General features: G+C 54.7%; 2 protein-coding genes across 2 annotated transcripts; one reads left to right on the plus strand and one right to left on the minus strand.

The window, feature by feature from the left end:
* Positions 1 to 193: 193 nt before the first annotated feature.
* On the minus strand, positions 194 to 3,289 carry MPI (mannose phosphate isomerase). The gene is made up of 8 exons (XM_084213987.1): positions 3,251 to 3,289; positions 2,829 to 2,956; positions 2,379 to 2,579; positions 2,156 to 2,297; positions 1,601 to 1,783; positions 1,320 to 1,493; positions 971 to 1,179; positions 194 to 656 (listed from the first exon to the last, which is right to left on the minus strand). Exons 1-8 carry the CDS (start codon positions 3,264 to 3,266, stop codon positions 438 to 440), a joined length of 1,272 nt encoding a protein of 423 aa, XP_084070113.1. The 5' UTR covers positions 3,267 to 3,289; the 3' UTR covers positions 194 to 437.
* Positions 3,290 to 3,391: 102 nt separating this feature from the next.
* On the plus strand, positions 3,392 to 19,085 carry SCAMP2 (secretory carrier membrane protein 2). Its single transcript, XM_084213565.1, has 9 exons — positions 3,392 to 3,524; positions 9,443 to 9,523; positions 10,415 to 10,501; positions 11,531 to 11,648; positions 12,266 to 12,394; positions 12,807 to 12,966; positions 13,471 to 13,572; positions 16,563 to 16,680; positions 17,687 to 19,085. Exons 1-9 carry the CDS (start codon positions 3,468 to 3,470, stop codon positions 17,831 to 17,833), a joined length of 999 nt encoding a protein of 332 aa, XP_084069691.1. The 5' UTR covers positions 3,392 to 3,467; the 3' UTR covers positions 17,834 to 19,085.
* The last annotated feature ends 119 nt before the right edge of the window (positions 19,086 to 19,204 follow it).

The following is a 19,204-nucleotide window of genomic DNA, read 5'->3' on the forward strand; positions in this document are numbered from 1 at the left end:
TGATGTGAGGGGGACTCCTGTGTTCTCTCCTCATATTTTACTCTTTTCCTGTGCCTGAGGAGCAAGGGGGGGAATCACAGCCAGCATTGAGGGGATGCTGGAGCTGCTCCCAGCCTCTCTGTCCCCCTCCATCCTCCTGCTCCCTCTACCACACTGCCCTTCACAGGGACAAAGTCACCTCTTTATTCACAGCAGCAGAGGCTCTCCCGCTCCATCATCCCCCAGGCAGCCCCCTTTTACAGCCAGGCTTGGGAAGAGCCCACCAGAAGCAGCAGAAATCCAAGGAGTCGATCTATGGAACTGCTCTCTCTATCCATCAGGGCTGGTTTGGGGGGTTGATAGGTGGAGGGAGACCTTTCAAGCGAGAAGACTTTGCCCTCAGCAGTTTCTATCTACTCAAACATGGAGTGTTGTGGAGAAAGTGTCCCAGGTGCCGCTCAGAGGAGGCAGCAGGCTCGGAAGAGCAGCATCCCATCAGGTGAGGAGAGGTGCAGGGAGATGCTCTCATTAGCAGAGACGAAGAGCACGGAGCCACGGCGCAGGGACATCTCGGAGGCTGCCGCTGTGGAGGTGCCCACGGCTGTCCCTTGGATCACCAGCAAGATGCTGGCAGAGTCCATGGCAGAGATGAGGTACAGCTTGATGGAGGCAGGGATCTGCCAAGGGAAATGGCACTGTGCTGGAGTGTCCCTCTGCAGAGCTGGAAGGGGGTTGTCCCTGTTCCCAGCCCTTTGCTCTGCCTGCAGCAGCCCAAGCCCAGGGACCTCAGCTTGGCTGAGGACATTCTTCCTGGTTCTCCCTCTACCCAGAGCTGCTGGAGAAGGTGAACAATCTCCAGGGAGGGATAAAGAGACCAGCACCCCATTATGCCTGAGCATCCCTCCCTCCTTGCCAGGACACTGATTCCGAGCTCCAGCCAACGCTGGGGTGTCCCACCCGCTGTCCCCAGCACGGAGCTGTCACCTCTCACCTCTATCCTCATGATGGTGAAATCTGGCACGGGTGGGTCGTAGAGGTAGACGTAGGGATCCAGCTGGCTCTGCGCCGCCGGGAGGATCTTGGAGCTGCTGGGTGCTGGTGTGTAGTTGAGCATCTCACACAAGGTGAGCACATCGATGAACTTGGGCGTGAGCCCGGCACGCACTGTGTTGTCCGAGCACGCCATCACCTCCACGCAGTCTGCGGGGACGGGGCAGCGCCGTCAGCCCAGCCCAGCCCAGCCCAGCCCAGCCCAGCCCAGCCCAGCAGTCAGCCCCTCCTCCTGTCCCCAAGGCCAGGCCTTGCAGGATTCCGGGCTAGGAGAGCCCCCCGAGGCTCACCTCCGTGCAGGTAGGCGTGGGGCTCGTTGGCTCCCAGGAACATGGCCTCCCCTGGCTCCAGCCTCACCAGGTTCAGGAAATAAATGGTGAAGCAGCCGATGTCCCCCGGGTACTGGGAGTGCAGCCGCAGCAGCAGCTCCCCGTTGCTCCCTGCCGTGTCCTTCCCTTCCGCCGCTGCGCGGGACAGACCAGCCCAGCGTGGGGAGGGGGCTGGGGCTGCCCCAGCCTCTCCCCAAACACAGCCCCCCGAGCTGGTTTGGGGTGTCACAGCCAGCACCCACCTTCCTGGGAGATCCTCTTCACCAGCATGTTCAGCTGGTCCACGAAGAACTTCTTCTCGCTCTTCATGAGGCGGGTGAAGCAGACGCGGAGGGCGGCCGAGACCCCGCGGGGGTCGTCGCTGCCGCTGCGCTCCAGCTGCTCCGCTGCCACCTCCCCGATCAGTGCCCGCAGCTCGGGGACATCTGCGGGGCCAGCCCCACTCAGAGCCAGTCCCCCGGGCCAGGGGAGAGCAGCATCCCCATCCCAGGAGAGCACAGTCATCATCCCCACAGCGAATCCCATCCCTGGGAGCGCTGCCCGCACCCTGAACTCCATCCCAAGGGGAGCACAGCCTCCATCCACACCCTGAACTCCATCCCAAGGGAGCACCATCCCCACACCAAACCCCATCCAAATGGAGCATGGCCACCATCCCCATACCAAACCCCATCCCAAGGGAGCACAGCCACCATCCCCACCCCGAAGCCCACCCCAAGGGAGCATGGCCACCATCCCCACCCCATGGCCACCGCCCCCACCCCAGGGTCTGGCCATGCCCCCTCCTCCATCCTTACTCTGGAGGAAGGAGACAATCTCCTCCACAGGCCGGAAGCCACACATGCCCTCGAAGGGGGTGAGGGCGATGGCCATTTCGGGCTTGTGGTTGGCATCGGGGTAGTGCTCAGGGAACTGGGCGTGGAGCTTCGCTGCCAGCTCCTGCAGAGAGGGGACAGGAGCTGCCTGAGCTCCCCAGGGACACGGGGCCCGCCTGGGCTGCCCACGCCGCGCTCTCCCTACCTTGTTGGGGTGTGCCTGGACGGACAGGGCGGTGTTGACAGACAGCACCTTGAACAGGAAGGGCAGGTGTCCCTGGAAGGCGTCCTTCACCTTGGCCCCCAGGCAGGCGGGGTTGTCGGCGATCCACTGGCCCAGGGTCTTTTGGGGGATGCGGTTGTCCCGGATGAGGGCATCGCCCCGGGGGTGTGTGCCCATCCACAGCTGCGAGACACCAGCACACACGTGGCACCCCGAGCCGGGCAGCCAGCACCGATGACTTGGGCTTTTCCAGGGAGGCGATCCCGGGCAGATCCCTCGGGGGCTGAGTCATGCCGGGCTTCCCTCCCAGCCAGGCACCCGCCGGGGGAAACGGGGCAGCCGAGGGTCAGCATCGCGTCCCGGTGGGACACACGGGATGGACACACGGATGGGACGGACACACGGACGGGACAGACACAGAGACACACTCACCTCAGCGTAGGGCAGGTCAGGCTGGATCTGGACCAGGGGGTCACCGCTGGCCACCAGCTTGGCCACCTCGCTCTCCAGGCCCACCTTCCCCCAGGAATAGTTCTGCACCACGCAGGAGAGGGGGAACACTGCGGGAGGGAAGTCAGGTGTTAGCGGGGCACCGAAAGAACCCCCGAAAACCCTCCCGGACACCCAGAGAGCCCGCGGGGCAGGGTGACAGCGTGTCGGGGAGGGGGAGCACCACGGCCTTGGGAGGCGACACTGTCTGTGCGGACGACTTTCAACCATCACACGGCGATCTGGGGGCGCTCGGGCTGGGGGCGCGACTCACGGGCGCTCCTCCCCGTGGCCCCGGGGGGGTCCCGGAGCGGGGGTCCCGTGGCCCATCCCCGGCGGGCGGTGGGTGCCCGTGTCCCGCTCACCCCGGATCTCCGCCATGGCTCGGCCGGGCAGGACCTGCCCCCCTCCCCTCCCCACCCGCCCCGCCGTGTGTGACGTCACGCGGCCACGCCCACCGGGTTAACCCCGCGCGAGCTGTGCGCGCCGCCGTGACGTCACGCGGCTCCCGGTCACGCGGGTGCCCCGGAAGCGCCAGGAGCGGCGGCGGCGGCGGGAGCGGAGCAGGAGAGGACCGCGCCCATGTCGGGCTTCGACACCAACCCGTTCGCCGACCCGGTGGACATCAACCCCTTCCAGGTGGGCGCGGGTTGCGGGCGGGCTCTCCCGGCGCGGCCCCGGCCCGGCCGGGCCCCCGTGTCCCGCACGCCGGGACGTGGCACTGAGTGAAGCGCCGCCGGCCAATGGCGGAGCCGCTCCTCTGCGCCTCGGCCAATCAGAGGCAGGGGGCGGGACCGGGGGGGCGTGAGGCGGCCGCGACCCCCGGCCCTGAGGGCGGCCTGGACCCGAGCCCCGGTCCCGCTCCCCGGCCCCGTCTGCCCGCGGATCACGGTCCCATCCCCTCCCCTCTCTGCAGCCCCTTCCCCTGACCCCCGCGCCGCCACAGCCGGGGGTCCCGAACTCCTTCCGCAGCGCTGTGAACCCCCCGGGTCCCTCCCGCTGTGTCCCCGCGCCCGGCTGCTCTCACCTCGAGGGGGGCTCTGCCACACAGCTGGGAATGCCCGCTCTGAGGGTTTATTCAAAATAATCCAGCGCTGGAGCTCTCTGGGCCGTGCTGCGTGGTGGGCTGGTTCTCTGCTGCATCTCTGAGTTTCTTTTTAAGGCGCTTCAGCGGTTAAAAGCCATGGATTTCGTGGCTCAAAGCAGAGGATTGCTGTTAAGGTCACTGAGGACTTGCTGTGTGTTCGCTGGGTTTCTCCTCTCTGGGATTAACCTCTGGAAAGTGGGGTCACTGATGTGATGCAGGGGCTGGCCTGGCACGGGTGCAGTGGTGGGACAGGCAGGGTCCGGAGCTCAGCTCACCTCCGCTGCCTGCCTGGCGTGCCAGCGCAGGAAGGAGCGCTTTCCTGACCTTGGGTTTCAGCGCTGAGCCAAACAGAAGCTGTTTGTTGCTGGAGCTGAGTCTTTTGAGGAATCAGAGTGAAAGAATTCTTTCTCTTCTTCCTCACTTTCATTTTGACGCGGTCTCGTGACTCTCAGGAATGGGAAGAGTTGGGATGATCGGGCTCCTCTCAGGAGTGGAAAATGTTGCTGTTCATGGACATGAGATTTGTTACTTTGGTTTTGAGGTAGTAAACATTCCTAGAATCACAGAGTGGTTTGGGTTAGAAGGGAAAGCAAAGCTCATCCAGTCCCACCCTCTGCCATGAGCAGGGACATTTCCACTGTCCCAGGCTGCTCCAAGCCCCGTCCAACCTGGCCTGGAACACTTCCAGGGATCCAGGGGCAATCCCAGCTTCTCTGTGCCAGGGCCTGCCCAGCTTCACAGGGAAGAATTTTCTAATATCCAATCTAATCTCTGTCAGTTTGAGGCCATTATCTGTTCTCCTGTCACTTCAGGCCCTTATAAAAAGTCTGTCTCCATCTTTCTTGTTGTCTCCCTTCAGCTGCTTTGTGCACATTAAAGCTGTCCTGGTATCTGGCAGAACAGGGCCGTGCTCACTCTTTATTCACTGTTCAAACAAGAGAAGGTTGAAGGTGATTTTCCAGGCAGTAACTCCCCTGTCAGGCTCACTTAACGAGGCTTGACACATGTCCCACTGCAGATTCCCACCCTGGGACAGCTCTTTGCAGCTCATCTGATCCTTGTGGAAGGTTCTGTACCCTCCTCTAGGGACTGCAAGTTTTTGTCTTACCTTTTTTTTTTTTAATCAAGAAAAATTCCCCAGTGCCCAGAGAGGAATTTTTGGCTGCTGCTTCCTGGAGCCTCGTTGGTCAGGTTTGAAATGGAATCCCAGCCTGTGGGACAGCCTGTTCCCTGCCAGGGGCTGGATGCACGTGTTGGCCCTGTGCTGGGGTGACAGTGTCCCACTGACACCCCTGCCATGCTCTGGAAGCAGCAGGAGCCTCCTCATCCTCCCAGCCCGTGGATCTCTCCTGCCACAGCGCCAGGGTTGTCCCTCCTTGCTGGAGCTCCCAGTTCAGTGCTTCATCCTCCTCAAATCCTGATGTGACCAGGGTTTCTGCCTTTTCAGGAGACTTTGTTCATGATGATCTTTAAGCTTTGTGTAAAATAAGCTGCTTTGGTCCTGTTAAAAATATCTCTGGCTGCTCTGTTACTTATTGTAACCAGTTAATGAGAGATGATTAACTTCCTTCCTTTATCTAGTAACCTGCTGGAAGTGGCAGCTGCCTCCAAAACTTTGATTCCAGCTTCAGACAGAGCTGGAAACTTCCATCCTTTCCAGAGATATCAAAAATGAAATCCTCAAGATTTCTCTTGGTGCATCTTCCAGGCAGTGGCAGCACCCTCAGTCTGCAGGACTGGTAATATTTGGGGCAATACTGTGATATTTTGGCAACTGTGTTAAGTTCCAGGTGAAAATCTAGGTTGAGCTCTTTTTCCTTGATCTCATCTAGAGAGGCCTCTCATTTTGTTTCTTTAATCTGTGGGGAGAGAAAGAAAAGAAAAATGCAGAATTCCTTGCACAAACCTGTTGTGCCCAAACCTTTCAGCAGCACGACAGCGACTTTGTATTTGCATTAAAGCTGCATTTGAAAATAGTTTTAATATTCCTGGCAGTGCAGTTTGGTCCTGATGTGGAGTTCTTCTGAGTTGGGGGCATCTGAAGCCGTGAAAAACAACATCCCACATCCCTGGCACTTGAGGAATTGATGGTTGGGAGGGCAGCAGATATGGGATCTGCTCATGGCACCCTGCAGGTCGAGCCAATTGTTGATTTGTGAGCACAAGCTTTGTGGCTGGACACCCTTCTTGTGGCTCCAAGAGGTCCTGAATTAAATCCCTGTCTCCTGATCCTTTCTGAGGCTTTTTTCAAGAGGGTCAGCTGCCTTTTGCTGCCTAGCTGGCAGAAAATAGCTGCAAAACATGAAGTTTGTGGGCAGCTCCTCGCTGATCTCTGCATTCCTGGTGCTCGCTCATCCCACACTGCCTGCTCCAGGCTCACAGAAGCTGCTGCCCGTGCATCACCCTCTGCTTTCCTTCCTGCCCTCCCCAGGCACGTGTCCAAACTTCAGCTTTGTTGCAAATTCCCTGCTCTTTGGGTTCCTATTTTAGACACTCTTGCACAATAGCAGGCACGTTCAGCCCAGCTGCTGGGCCTTGGCCTTGCAGCCTAATTAAATGATTTTTTTTTTTAAAGCTGTGCAGTAAGATGAGAGCTTCTCTACCTTGGGAATCAAACTGTGGTGCAGATGAAGCCGTGGTGCTGCTCTCCCTGCCCTTGGAGAGCCTCCAGCTTTCTTTTGGGTGCAGATGAGCCAAGGGAAGTAAAATGTGTGTTTTATGGTGGTATTGTAGCATTTTTCCTTGTTCCCAGCCTGCCCACCCGGGCTCTCCAGAGGCTTATGCAGCTTTCACTTTCCACTTCCACACCTTGAAGGGAGTTTCTCTTCCTTGTGCAGCTGTTTTCTGCTGGACTTTAGTCCAGCTGGGGCTGGTGTGCTCTGGACTGAAGGGTTTGTGCTGATGGGCAGTGCTGCCGTGCGTGAGAGGAAGTGTAAACTTGTGAAAAATGCATATTATATGGCTCTACACAGATATTTACTATGTGTATCGATTAGTAGTGCTGTATTAACATTTTAATAATATGATAAATGTAGTGGTGTAGTTCAAAAGGTAACTTTTGTAGTTAAAATAGAAACTATGCCATGTAAGATACTTTTTATAAAGAAAGGATTGCAGCGAGATAGCAGCCACAGCACACCTAAATCTTTCAGAGAGAAAGAATTTCTTGCCCTCTTATCAGAGGAAACGAACTTCTTCCCACCTTGAAGGTGCTGTTAGAATTCAGAGGAAGAAGTTCACAATGAGGAGACAAAATCCTCTATTTGAATAGGATTTATGCATCATGGATGAGGTGTATGAATATGCAACAGGCTGTTGTTTTTAAGGATTAATCCTTTGTTAACGTGGGTCCTTTTTTGGGCTTGTGCTGCCCAGAGAAAGGTACCTGGACTGTCTGTAAGTAACTCTTTGTTTCTGTTGTCTCATATTGTCCTAAATCAAACTGTCCAAATTATTATTACTCTAAGTGTATTACTCTTTTTATAACCATTTTATTACTATTAAACTTCTAAAATTTTAAAAACAAGTGATTGGCGCTTTTCACAAACTTGTGCTGACAGCCCTTATCTCTGCACAGCTGAAGCTTGCAGAGGAGTCAGGACTGAAATAAAAGCACTTTTTATCTCCAGCCTGGCAGTCCTGCTGCTTCTCCCCACTTGTTGCAGCCCTTCCTCGCCGGGGAGCTGAACTTCCCCGAGCAGCAGCAGCGTCAGAGAACGCGATGCCTGAGCCCGGGGTGATTCACAAACGAGTGCGACCTGTCGGTGGGGAGTGCCTGCCGTGCAGGAGCCCTGCAGTTACTCATTAACTGCTCCCTGTGCATCCTGCTCAGCAGAAGGCTGCGCTAGAGCCCCGTGTGAAAAACGCCAGCCGCTTGGGTTTGGGATTTTAAGTTTCATAGTAATAAAATGTATATAATTAGAGTTATAAAAATTTGGGCAATTTGGAAAAAGATAATATGAGACAACAGAAACAAAGAGTTAGGGACAGTCTGGGTACCTTTTTCTGGGAAGCACAAGCCCGAATTAACAGAGAATTAACCCTTAAAAACAATAACCTGTTGCATATTCATACACCTCATCCATGATGCATAAATTCCATTCAAACACAGGATTCTGTCTGGGCAGTGTCAGCTTCTTCCTCTGAATCCTGATGGCATCTTCAAGCCTGAGAGAGGCAGGAAGAAGTTAATTTCTTCTGATAAGAGGGCAATAAATTCCTTTCTCTGGAAGACTGAGGTGCCCTGTGGCTGCTATCTCAGTGCAAGTCCTCTCTTTAAAAAAAGTATCCTACATAGCATAGTTTCTATTTTAACATTATGTTATAAACTAGAACTATATTTACCACACTACTTAAGAGAATTAATACAGCATCACTTTTTAACATAACACATATAATATTCATTTGAATATTTGCGAAAAGCCAATCATAAAATGGGCATTTTTCACACCCGGGAATGGCTCCAGAGGGATTTTCCTCCGTGCTCAGCCCCCCACGCCCTGGGGCAGCCTCGGTTCCTTCTCCCCCCCATGGAGCACCGAATTAGAAGGGCTGGTCTGGACACACGAGGTGCTGAGGGAGGGAGGAGAAGCCACTTTTTAATTTTCTGAGCCACGCCCAGCTCTCGAGTTGCCAGGCCAGGAGGATTTCCGAGTTCAAAAAAGGCCTTGTTTCTGAGATAAGTGGGGAGAGGAGTGCTCCAGAGGGCAGCACCTGGCTGCCCAAGAGGAATCTCTGCATGCAGAAGAGTAAGTGGAAAGGAGGAGATAAAAACAGCTGCGTAAAAACCCTGCAGGTGAGGGGGGAGAGTTGTTCTGAGGTGCAGAGAGCCTGTTTTTAAACATCAGAGGATGTTTAAAAGACGAGTGGGAGGTGCTGTGAGTGGAAGTGAGAGCTGTTATGCCAGCAGCATTAAAACCTCCTAAAATAATTGGTGTCACACCTCCAGCTCAATTTTCCTGAGTGTTTCACTTCTCCAGAGCAATCATTGGCATTTTAGCTTGCCAGCATCTCTCAGCCAGGATCAGCTGTATGCAAAACCTCATTTTGTGTGGCTCCATGCTTGCTTTGTGAGTCCCAGCAACATCCTGACCATGAATCCAAATCCCTGGAAATTAGGAATAACTCGCTGTAGGTGAGCAGAAGTAACCTGCACAAAGCCAAAAGCACGTTGTGGTTGTTCAGACATCCCTCTTGGCTGAACAGGAGATTATTTCTGCTGACAAGTCTTGCCTTGCTGGTAAGTCATCTCCTTGGATATTTAAATTCCATGCCAGCCAGGGCCATCTCCCTGTGGCAGGGATGTGTTTCACCCCTCAAATTCCCAGCTAACAAGCAGATGGAAAGCAGGCAGCATGGATAAGATGGACTTGATGTTCTTAAAGGCCTTTTCCAGACGGAACAGTTCAGTGCTATCAGTGGTGATAGCCCATTTCCAGTGCTGATTTCTCCTTGTGCTCTCTCCCTGCAGGACCCCTCGGTGACACAGCTCACAAACACCAGCCAAAGCGGCTTGGATGAATTCAACCCCTTTTCCGAGAGCTCCCAGCGGGTATGTGCCACGTGTCCTTGTGCTCTGTGTGCCTGGGGGTGCTTTTAGTGGTGTGGAAGGTCCCTTGATAAGTGCAGCTTAAAAAAAGAGGAATTCACAGCTGATTTCTGTAGCCCCACATTTCTCTTCGCAGAGAAAAGCAAGGCAAAATTCTTCCCAAGAATATTTCTGGGGTTCACATTCTTTGAACCTCAGAGAAAGAAAACACAATTCTTATCATTTGCTCTGCCTGTGTTTGTGCAAAAGTAGAATACAACAGAGATTTTTTACCCAAAGTAAAGTTTCCTTGGCCTATCAGGGTGTGTGTGTGTGTGTCGAGGTTATCGAGTGACTTTCAGGGCAAGGTAAGCAGTGTGTGCAGAGCTGAGTACTTGGCAGATTCAGTTTTAGATGTATAGAATAATATAGTATAATAAAGGAATTAATTGACCTTCTAATATCAATGGAGTCAGATGCATCATTCTCTCCCCTCATTGGGGCCATCACAGCACAGATTTCCCCGTGGATGTGGCTCATGGTGTGCAGGAGTGGGAAATTGCTCTTGCACTGGAGCAGTAATGAGCTCCCAGCTGGAGCTCTCCAGTGGCATGGAACAGCTCCTCTCCAGCTGGCTGCTGGCTCCCAGGAAAGCCCCATGAAGTGTGGAGGGGAAGATGGTTTGTGGCAGGGCACAGCAGCATTTCTTTTCTCCCTGGCCTGGGGGAGCTGAGCTGGCCTGGCTGTGCCACTGAGGGATGGCTGGGAGAGCCTCACCCTTATTCCCTGGCTGCTGCCATGAGCCAGGTGGGAGAAGGAGGGCAGGAAGGCGAGATTTGTATTTTAAACAATTCACCAAGAGCCCTCTGTGTTTCTCCTGCCCTGTTTTTCCCTGCTGGCCCCTGTCTCTTACAGACGAATGCGGCGCGGACGACGCCGGCTCAGCCCTCGGGCCACTCGCAGCCGGCCGTGCTGCACACATCTGTGGAGCCCACACCACAGGTACAGCCCCTCTCTGCTACCCTCCCTGCCTCCTCCAGCTCCCAGGGCCTCTGGGAGCACAGCATTCCCTGGGGTGGGTGCTGGGAAGCTGCAGGTGGTCTTTTCAACTTGCATTTCCAAGGCAGATCTTTGTGGGGAATACGCACGTACAGTCCTTCTTGCATCTCCTTCCCTGTCCCTCTGGTGGCAGAGCTTGCTTTGCCTTGTGTTCTGTTGGCTCTGGCTTCCCTCTGGAAATTCTGGAATGAATCCTGCTAATGCTTTTAGCTTAGTTCTGGTGTCTGGTCAGACACACTCAGTGCCAAAGAATAAATGCAAGTACCCAGCTGCCAGCACCACCTCATCCAAAGAACTGGGAGAAAGAACCATTTCTCAGAATACAAAACAGGTAGAAGAGATCCTTAAGGTGTGTGGTAGATAGCTGGGAAGGGAATTGTCCTGGTAAGCCCAGGAGCCTTGCTCACCACTCTGTAGTGATGAGCTCAGAGCAGTCAGGTGAACTGTGAGGTAGAAGAAGCTGTGGAAAAGCTCCTCCTGCCAGCCCTAACTTCCTGCAGGATAACTTGATTTTGTCCTCCAGTGGCAGAATCAAGATGTCAGGGGCTGAGCTTTCATGTCACCCTGTGCCAAGATGTCAGGGGCTGAGCTTTCATGTCACCCTGTGCCCAAGATGTCAGGGGCTGAGCTTTCATGTCGCCCTGTGCCAAGATGTCAGGGGCTGAGCTTTCATGTCACCCTGTGCCCAAGATGTCAGGGTCTGAGCTTTCATGTCACCCTGTGCCCAAGATGTCAGGGGCTGAGCTTTCATATCACCCTGTGCCCAAGATGTCAGGGGCTGAGCTTTCATGTCACCCTGTGCCCAAGATGTCAGGGGCTGAGCTTTCATGTCACCCTGTGCCCAAGATGTCAGGGGCTGAGCTTTCATGTCACCCTGTGCTCTGCTTCCTTCCCATCCTGGCACCCAGTGGTGCCACCACAGTCCAGCCCAGGGCAGGGCTGACCTCTCTGATGTCTCTGTCCCCTCCCCAGGCTGTGGCTGCAGCAGCACAGGCAGGGCTGCTCCAGCAGCAGGCAGAGCTAGAGAGGAAGGCAGCTGAGCTGGAGAAGAAGGAAAGGGAACTGCAGAGCCACGCAGCCAGCATCGACCGTGAGTACTGACTCCTGCCCAGGGCAGCCTGGATCCCTTGGTTTGCCAGGATTTCAGGAAAACTCCCTGTGGCAACCCTTCTGGGACAGTGCCTGGCATCCCACAGCTTCCAAGATGGGAGGGTGGGATGCTGGAGGCCAGCTTTGGTGGGTCTTTGCCCTCAAGCAGCTGCATTTCACCACCAAAAGCTCTCAAGCACTGATGTCAGAGTTGGTGAGTGACCCTGCCACGCTGAGGCTTCTCACTGAGAGCAGCAAAACTTTTCTGAGCCTCAATGCTCTCTTAACCACAGGAACCCAATAGTTTTTCCCCTAGTCTTGGTCTGAACTGGCTGAATCTGGGCTTGCAGGGCTGAGTGATGGCCCTTTGGCCAGTGCAGGGGAATTCTGCCTTCCTCCAGGGAAAACCCCTGCACACAGCTGCTGTGCCAGCAGTTTATCCCATTCCTGCTGTGCTGCCTGCTCAGATGTAGGAACTGCCCAACCCCTGGGCTCTGCTAAGGTTTTAATGCATGAATTAAACAATAGCTGAAAAGCTGCTTGGAAATTCTGGGGTGGGAATTAGTCTTTGAATGAGAGAAGAACAAGTGAAGAGCTGCTCCTTCCTCCCTCCCACAGCGAGGCAGAACAACTGGCCTCCTCTCCCCAAGAGGTGTCCCATCAAGCCGTGCTTCTATCAGGATTTCTCTGCAGACATCCCAGCTGACTACCAGCGGATATGCAAGATGCTCTATTACTTGTGGATGTGTAAGTCATGGCCTCACCTGCAGTCTGAATTCTTTTGGAGGAGGTTCTGTGTGAGAAGCTGAGCTCTGTCACGCAGTAAATGCTCTTGGTGTTGTCTGTAAGGCTAAAATCAGGTTTCCCTCCTTTCTTATGAAGGTAAATGTGAAGAACCTCAAGTTTATGCTTTGGGAATAGCTCATTCATGACAGAATTTTGATTGTTTAATGGAGGCTTGAACAACTATTTAAGATTTGGCCGTGGGCAGCGGGATCAGATGAGCTTCTTAGGTCAAGCTCTGTTTCCCTTCCAAGGGAGACAGGGAAATTAGATGGCCCAAAGTCACCCTAATTTCTGTTCAGTGAGACATTGGGGATGCTTTGGAGTTTCCAAGAGCTTGCTGATGTTGTTTTCCTGTCTCTCCCACCTCAAACAGTGCATTCCATCACCCTGCTCCTAAACCTGCTGGCTTGCCTGGCGTGGTTCACAGTGGACAGCAGCAGAGGAGTGGACTTTGGGCTCTCCATTCTGTGGTTAATTTTATTCACCCCTTGTGCCTTTCTCTGTTGGTACCGACCAATTTACAAGGCTTTCAGGCAAGTACTGAGTTGGTTTTTTCTGTAGCAGGGATGTATCTCTTAGTGGGAGGAGCTTTGGTTTATCTGTTCTCATCATGTTTTGCCCTCAGGATTTTTCCAGCTCTTTGCATCATTAGATAAACCCAAACCACTATGTTGCTAAACATATTAGATCTGTCTGATAGAACTTAATTATGGTGATCCTTTTTCATCCTGAAATCCAAGCCCAGGCAGACAGAGGACACTTTGAATTCATTTTTTATTCACTTTATTAATTTCTAAGACACATTGATGTCGAGCACACTGTGTTTGTTGAGGGAGCTGCCTTCACCCCATCCTGCACTGGGCAGAGCACTGCATCTGCAGTGGACACATTTGGGTACCCAGATTCCTCCCCACATCTCCTCCCCTCAGCAGCTCTTCCCTGCAGAAAGGAGTTCACTGAAGCTGTTCCTCTCCTCTCAGAGCAGGGACTCAGTGCAGGGATCACAGGTTTCATTCCTGTTGCCATCTCTCTCGCAGGTCTGACAGCTCCTTCAGCTTCTTCGTCTTCTTTTTCATCTTCTTCTGCCAAATAGCAATCTACATCATCCAGGCTGTTGGAATTCCTGGCTGGGGAGACAGGTAAGCTTGGCTTTGCTGCCTGCCATGTCACACATCCCTTTTCTCACCAGGGCTGTGACTGGCAGGAGCTTTGGGGCCTGCTTCTGACAGCTGCCTGTTCTTTCTGCTGTGGTTTTCCTTTCTCAGCTCATGGCAGGTCCCAGCTGCCTCCCTCCTCTGCTCTTCCCATCCTAATCCCAGTATGTGAAGGAGTATGAGAAGGGGAGTAAGTGAATTTCTGGATATTGAGGAGGAGTCCTTCCCTCACAGGGTGCCCAGAGCAGCTGTGGCTGCCCCTGGATCCCTGGCAGTCCAAGGCTGGGTTGGATGGGGCTTGGAGCACCCTGGGACAGGGGAAGGTGCCCAGGACGGGGGGGTGGAATGTGATGAGTTTTGAGGCCCCTTCCAACCCAAACTGTTCTGTGATTCTGTGAGAGCTCTTTTGTGCCTCTTCTCCCTCCCTCAGTACAGGTCATATTTGCTCCTCTGATGTGAACCAGTGTGTTCAAACTGGAGCCTTCCCTGACAGCAGTGTGGGGCTGAGGAATCTCTGACCTGAAATCTAGGTACTGCTCAGCCTGATACTGCTGCTACCACCCCAACTCTGTCCCCAAACTCTCCCTGAATCCCTCTGGAGCATGTGCTTGGTGGGCTGAGATAAGCAGAGAGGCTTTTAGCCTCGCCCTTTCTCGGTGACATTGTCCAGAAGGGTGAGCCTGGGCTTTTGGAGCAGCTCCAGAGGCCTCGTGTCAGCAGCTGTGCCCTGCAGGGAGAGCACAGCCTTTCCTTTTGCCTTGCAGCCCCTGCTGCAGCTCCATTCTGGAGTCAGGGAGCTCAGGGAAGGTTGGCAGCCTGTTCTGGAGTCAGGGAGCTCAGGGAAGGTTGGCAGCTCCCATTCTGGAGTCAGGGAGCTCAGGGAAGGTCGGCAGCTCCCATTCTGGAATCAGGGAGCTCAGGGAAGGTCAGCAGCTCCCATTCTGGAGTCAGGGAGCTCAGGGAAGGTTGACAGCCTGTTCTGGAGTCAGGGAACTCAGGGAAGGTCAGCAGCCTGTTCTGGAGTCAGGGAGCTCAGGGGAGGTTGGCAGCCTGTTCTGGATTTAGGGAGCTCAGGGAAGGTCAGCAGCTCCCATTCTGGAGTCCGGGAGCTCAGGGAAGGTTAGCAGCTCCCATTCTGGATTTAGGGAGCTCAGGGAAGGTCAGCAGCCTGTTCTGGAGTCAGGGAGCTCAGGGAAGGTCAGCAGCTCCCATTCTGGAGTCAGGGAGCTCAGGGAAGGTTGGCAGCAGCCTGTTCTGGATTTAGGGAGCTCAGGGAAGGTCAGCAGCAGCCTGTTCTGGATTTAGGGAGCTCAGGGAAGGTCAGCAGCAGCCTGTTCTGGATTTAGGGAGCTCAGGGAAGGTCAGCAGCCCATTCTGGATTTAGGGAGCTCAGGGAAGGTCAGCAGCAGCCTGTTCTGGAGTCAGGGAGCTCAGGGAAGGTTGGCAGTCTGTTCTGGAGTCCGGGAGCTCAGGGAAGGTCAGCAGCAGCCTGTTCTGGATTTAGGGAGCTCAGGGAAGGTCAGCAGCCCATTCTGGATTTAGGGAGCTCAGGGAAGGTCAGCAGCAGCCTGTTCTGGAGTCAGGGAGCTCAGGGAAGGTTGGCAGTCTGTTCTGGAGTCCGGGAGCTCAGGGAAGGTCAGGAGCCTGTTCTGGATTTAGGGAGCTCAGGGAAGGTTAGCAGCAGCCTGTTCTGGATTTAGGGAGCTCAGGGAAGGTTGGCAGTCTGTTCTGGAGTCCGGGAGCTCAGGGAAGGTCAGGAGCCTGTTCTGGATTTAGGGAGCTCAGGGAAGGTTGGCAGTCTGTTCTGGAGTCCGGGAGCTCAGGGAAGGTCAGCAGCTCCCATTCTGGAGTCAGGGAGCTCAGGGAAGGTTGGCAGTCTGTTGTGCAGTCAGGGAGCTCAGGGAAGGTTGGCAGCCCGTGGTGCCTGTCCCAGGGCAGCCTCCAGGCAGGAGCTGCTGTCTATTTCTGCCCTGTGCCTGCAGAAGGGCCCGTGGGCAGCGCTGTCCCCGGCCTCCCCCCTGCCCACGTCACGGGGGACGGGGATGGGGTTCAGTCTGGCCTGGAGAGGCTGCCTGGAGCTCTCTGCTCAGTTCCCTGCTGCCAGCCAGCACGGGTATTTTTGGCTGCAGTGTGTGGTGTGCCTTTCTGCTTCCCTGTGCTGCCAGGAGCAGTGTGACACATGGGATGGGACCCATCCCTCCTCCTGCTGCTGGCACACGGCCTCCTGGGAAAGGTTCCTTTCTCCAGCACCCAGGAAGGTGTTCTGAGTGAGGTGTCTTGGTATTTTCAGGCACAGCCTAGTGCTGGTAACTCTGTGAATTCTCCCTGCCCCTTCCCTTCAACAATTCCCAGTGGCTGTGACTTAGAATGGTGGAATCACAGAATGCTTTGGGTTGGAAGGGACCTTAAGGTTCATCTCATCCATGGGCAGGGACACCACTGTCCCAGGTTGCTCCAATCCCCATCCAACCTGGCCTGGGGCACTTCAAGGGATGGAGCAGCCACAGCTGAGCAGCCTGTGCCAGGGTTTCACCACCTCCATCCCTTCCTGCCTCTTCCTCCTGCTCCCGACCCTTTCATCCCTGTCAGGGTGACACTCAGGTCCAGGCTCCAGACCTGCCAGCTGATCTCTTTTAATTCAGCTGTTCCAGCCTATCTTTACCCCACTTGGCTGAAGTTTGAGAAGGTGCCCATGGAAGTCACTGTTGGCGCCGAGGGTATTGATTTTGCTGCCTGAGGGGAGGGCACAGGCCTGGAATGTGGGTGGGATGAGCACAATCCTCCTCTAAAAATGCAAATGGAAACTCTATCCCCAAAACAAAGGCCTGGATGAGCTCCAGGCTCCCGTTTCCACAGCTGCTTGCTTTTGTGCTGCCCCGTAACCTTCCCCTGCAGCACGTGTGTGCTCCCTCCTGTACTCCAGCTGTGCTGGAATGCTCTCCATGCCCAGCCCCTCTCTCTCCCGTCCCTGGCAGCGGCTGGATCGCGGCGCTGTCGGAGGTGCACGGCAACGTGGCCGTGGTGGTGATCATGATGGTGGTGGCAGCCTTCTTCACGCTCTGCGCCGTCCTCTCCCTCTTCCTCCTCAAGCAGGTGAGTGCCTCGGGGGCCAGCAGAGCTCAGGCTGCCCCCAGGGGTCTTGGGTTTGATGCCTCCCTTCACCCACTTGGGAATGATGATGGGATGGGGGCACTGGTGGGTCAGGAGGTTTTAGTTAAAGTATTTTTGTTTGTGCTTCCTGCAGCGATTCCAGATTTTTTGGACAGTCTTGAAGTGAGGAGTAGCCTCCCTTTGGAGTCATAGAAGTGATTTGGGAAGGGATCTTAGAGCTCATCTTACCTCTTGCCAAGGGCAGGGACACTTTCCACTATCCCAGGGTGCTCCAAGCCCTGTCCAACCTGGCCTGGAGCATTCCCAGGGATGGGGCAGCCACAGTTTCTCTGGGAAACCTGTGCCAGCGCCTCCCCAGGCTCGCAGAGAAGGATTTTTTCCTGATATCCCATCTAACGCTGCCCTCTGGCAGTTTAAAGCCATTGCCCCTGGTTATGCTGGCAGAGCAGATGTGGCCATGGCTCAAGGATTATCAGTCACAGCTCCCACAGTGTTGTGAGGCTTTTCAAAGCCTGGTGGGATCCCAGCAAGTGTCTTCCTACTGGTTCTTGAGCCCAGCCCTCCTCCTGCCTGCCAGCTGCAGGGCTGGATTTCTGCAGGAGCAGCAGAAATGGAGCTTGGGGGAAGCCAAGGACACGCTGGACTGATCCTCTTTCTGTTGGTACTTCCTTCTGCTCTCCTGCCTTTATCTTGAAGGAAATACCTGATGCTGTTGGCACCTTCAGGTCCTGCCCTGCAGTAAATACAGGGTTAAGCCTGAGCCATCACAGCGTGGGCAGTTTTGGGTCTGAAACCAGCAATTTTGCTGAGAGCTCCACATTTTTCAGCAAATGGAGCTCTCCTGAAATCTGCCATGGAGGCACTGGCTGCAGCCCATGCTCTGCAGCTGTCCAGGGAGCTGTGTAGCCAAGGACAGGCTGGGTGTGTGCAGCAATCCCACAGCCACGGGCTGATTTCATTCCCTCTTTCCCTCCCCTCTCTCCGCCAGGTGCATTCCCTGTATCGGCGCACAGGAGCCAGCTTCCAGAGGGCCCAGGAGGAGTTTTCCCAAGGCATCCTCACCAACAGGAGCTTCCAGAACGCAGCAGCTGGGGCAGCCTCCTCAGCTGCACAGAGTGCTTTCAGAGGAAATTAACCCTGCCCAGCAAATCCAGCCCTTCTTCCTGGGAAATCCAGCCCTTCTTCCTGGGCTGCCTCCCTCTCGCTTCCTCTGCCCTCATCTCCCCAACCTTCTATTTTTATTTTTTTTTTTCCTGAAAATGCACTTTTTGGGGGGGTACCATGTGAGCTCTGTGATGCAGACACTCCTGATGAGAAGAGGGTTTTTTTTTGGCTTCGGCTGAGCTACGGTTTGGATGATTGGTTTTCCCTGTCTTGTTTTAGGGTGTGGGGAGATGGGGGAAGACGTTCTCTGAGGCCAATATTCCTCTCTCCAAGACTTTCCAGGTGTTTGTCTCTTCCTCCCCTCACTGTGTCTGTAGCAGGAAGATGAGGGGAAGCAGGTTTTTGATTTTGCTCTCTCTTCTCTTGGCCTTTGCTATGAAGAATTTGATCATCTACTGTTTCGGGAGGGTTTTGTAACGTGCATGTAGTCGATGTCGTTAATTTTAAGAACAGAAACTGTACTTTTGGATTATTACACTCACACAATGCTGTATTTTGACCTCATAACTGCTGGGCTGCCTGAGAGCCACCAAGGAAAATCTGGGAGCAGGGGAGAGTGTTGGGGGGGGATGTATTTCCCCTGGTCCCCCCAGGGCACATCCCTTGCTTCCACGAGGATCCTGCAGGTGCCAGCCAGCCCTGGGCACGGAGAGGGGGAGAAGGGATCAGTGGAGGCTGAGTCTTCTCAGTGACTTGAGACCAGGAGAGGGAGAGGAAAAGGGATTTTGGTTTGGCTCCCAGCTCCAGCTTGGGGCAGCTGAGGATGCCGGGTCACACAGTGCCTGTGACGCCCTTCTCCAGCTATCCTTGAATGAGTCTTTCTCCAGGGAAGGCTCCTCCCTGCCTTCCTCCTCACTGAGTTTAATTTTTTTTTAGCTGGGAAGGAGCTGTTCCCATGTGTGTTCAGCTGCATCCCAAGATGGGGTGTCCCTTGGGACGCAGGCGAGGCGCAGGGGCGGATGGGGGCAGGTTCCCACCTCTCCCTCCCTCCCTCAGCCCCGGGGGTGTCGGGGGGTTTTAATGCAGATTTGGCTTTGCGGTGCCCCTTTGCCGGGGTGGGGGTTGTATCAGACCCCCCTCCTGTGCCGGTGAGGGGCGGCGGGGGCGCTGGGATACAGAAATCGGTATTTTTACACCCTTTTCCTCTTGGATTATTGGATTTTTTTTTCCCCTTGGCGTCTGATCTTTTACTGTTTAAAAAATTATTAATAAAAAATTGTTCATGTGGTCCAGACAAGGTGCCCGTGCGGCGGAAGGGGGCGTGGCCACTGCGGGGGTGGAGCTGTGGGCGTGGCATGTGTGATTGGCGGGTCGGGGGCGTGGCCAAGTGGGATGGTGTGGA

The sequence above is a fragment of the Fringilla coelebs genome, assembly GCF_963513975.1.
Source record: "Fringilla coelebs genome assembly, chromosome: 12".
Classification (NCBI taxonomy): Eukaryota; Metazoa; Chordata; class Aves; order Passeriformes; family Fringillidae; genus Fringilla; species Fringilla coelebs.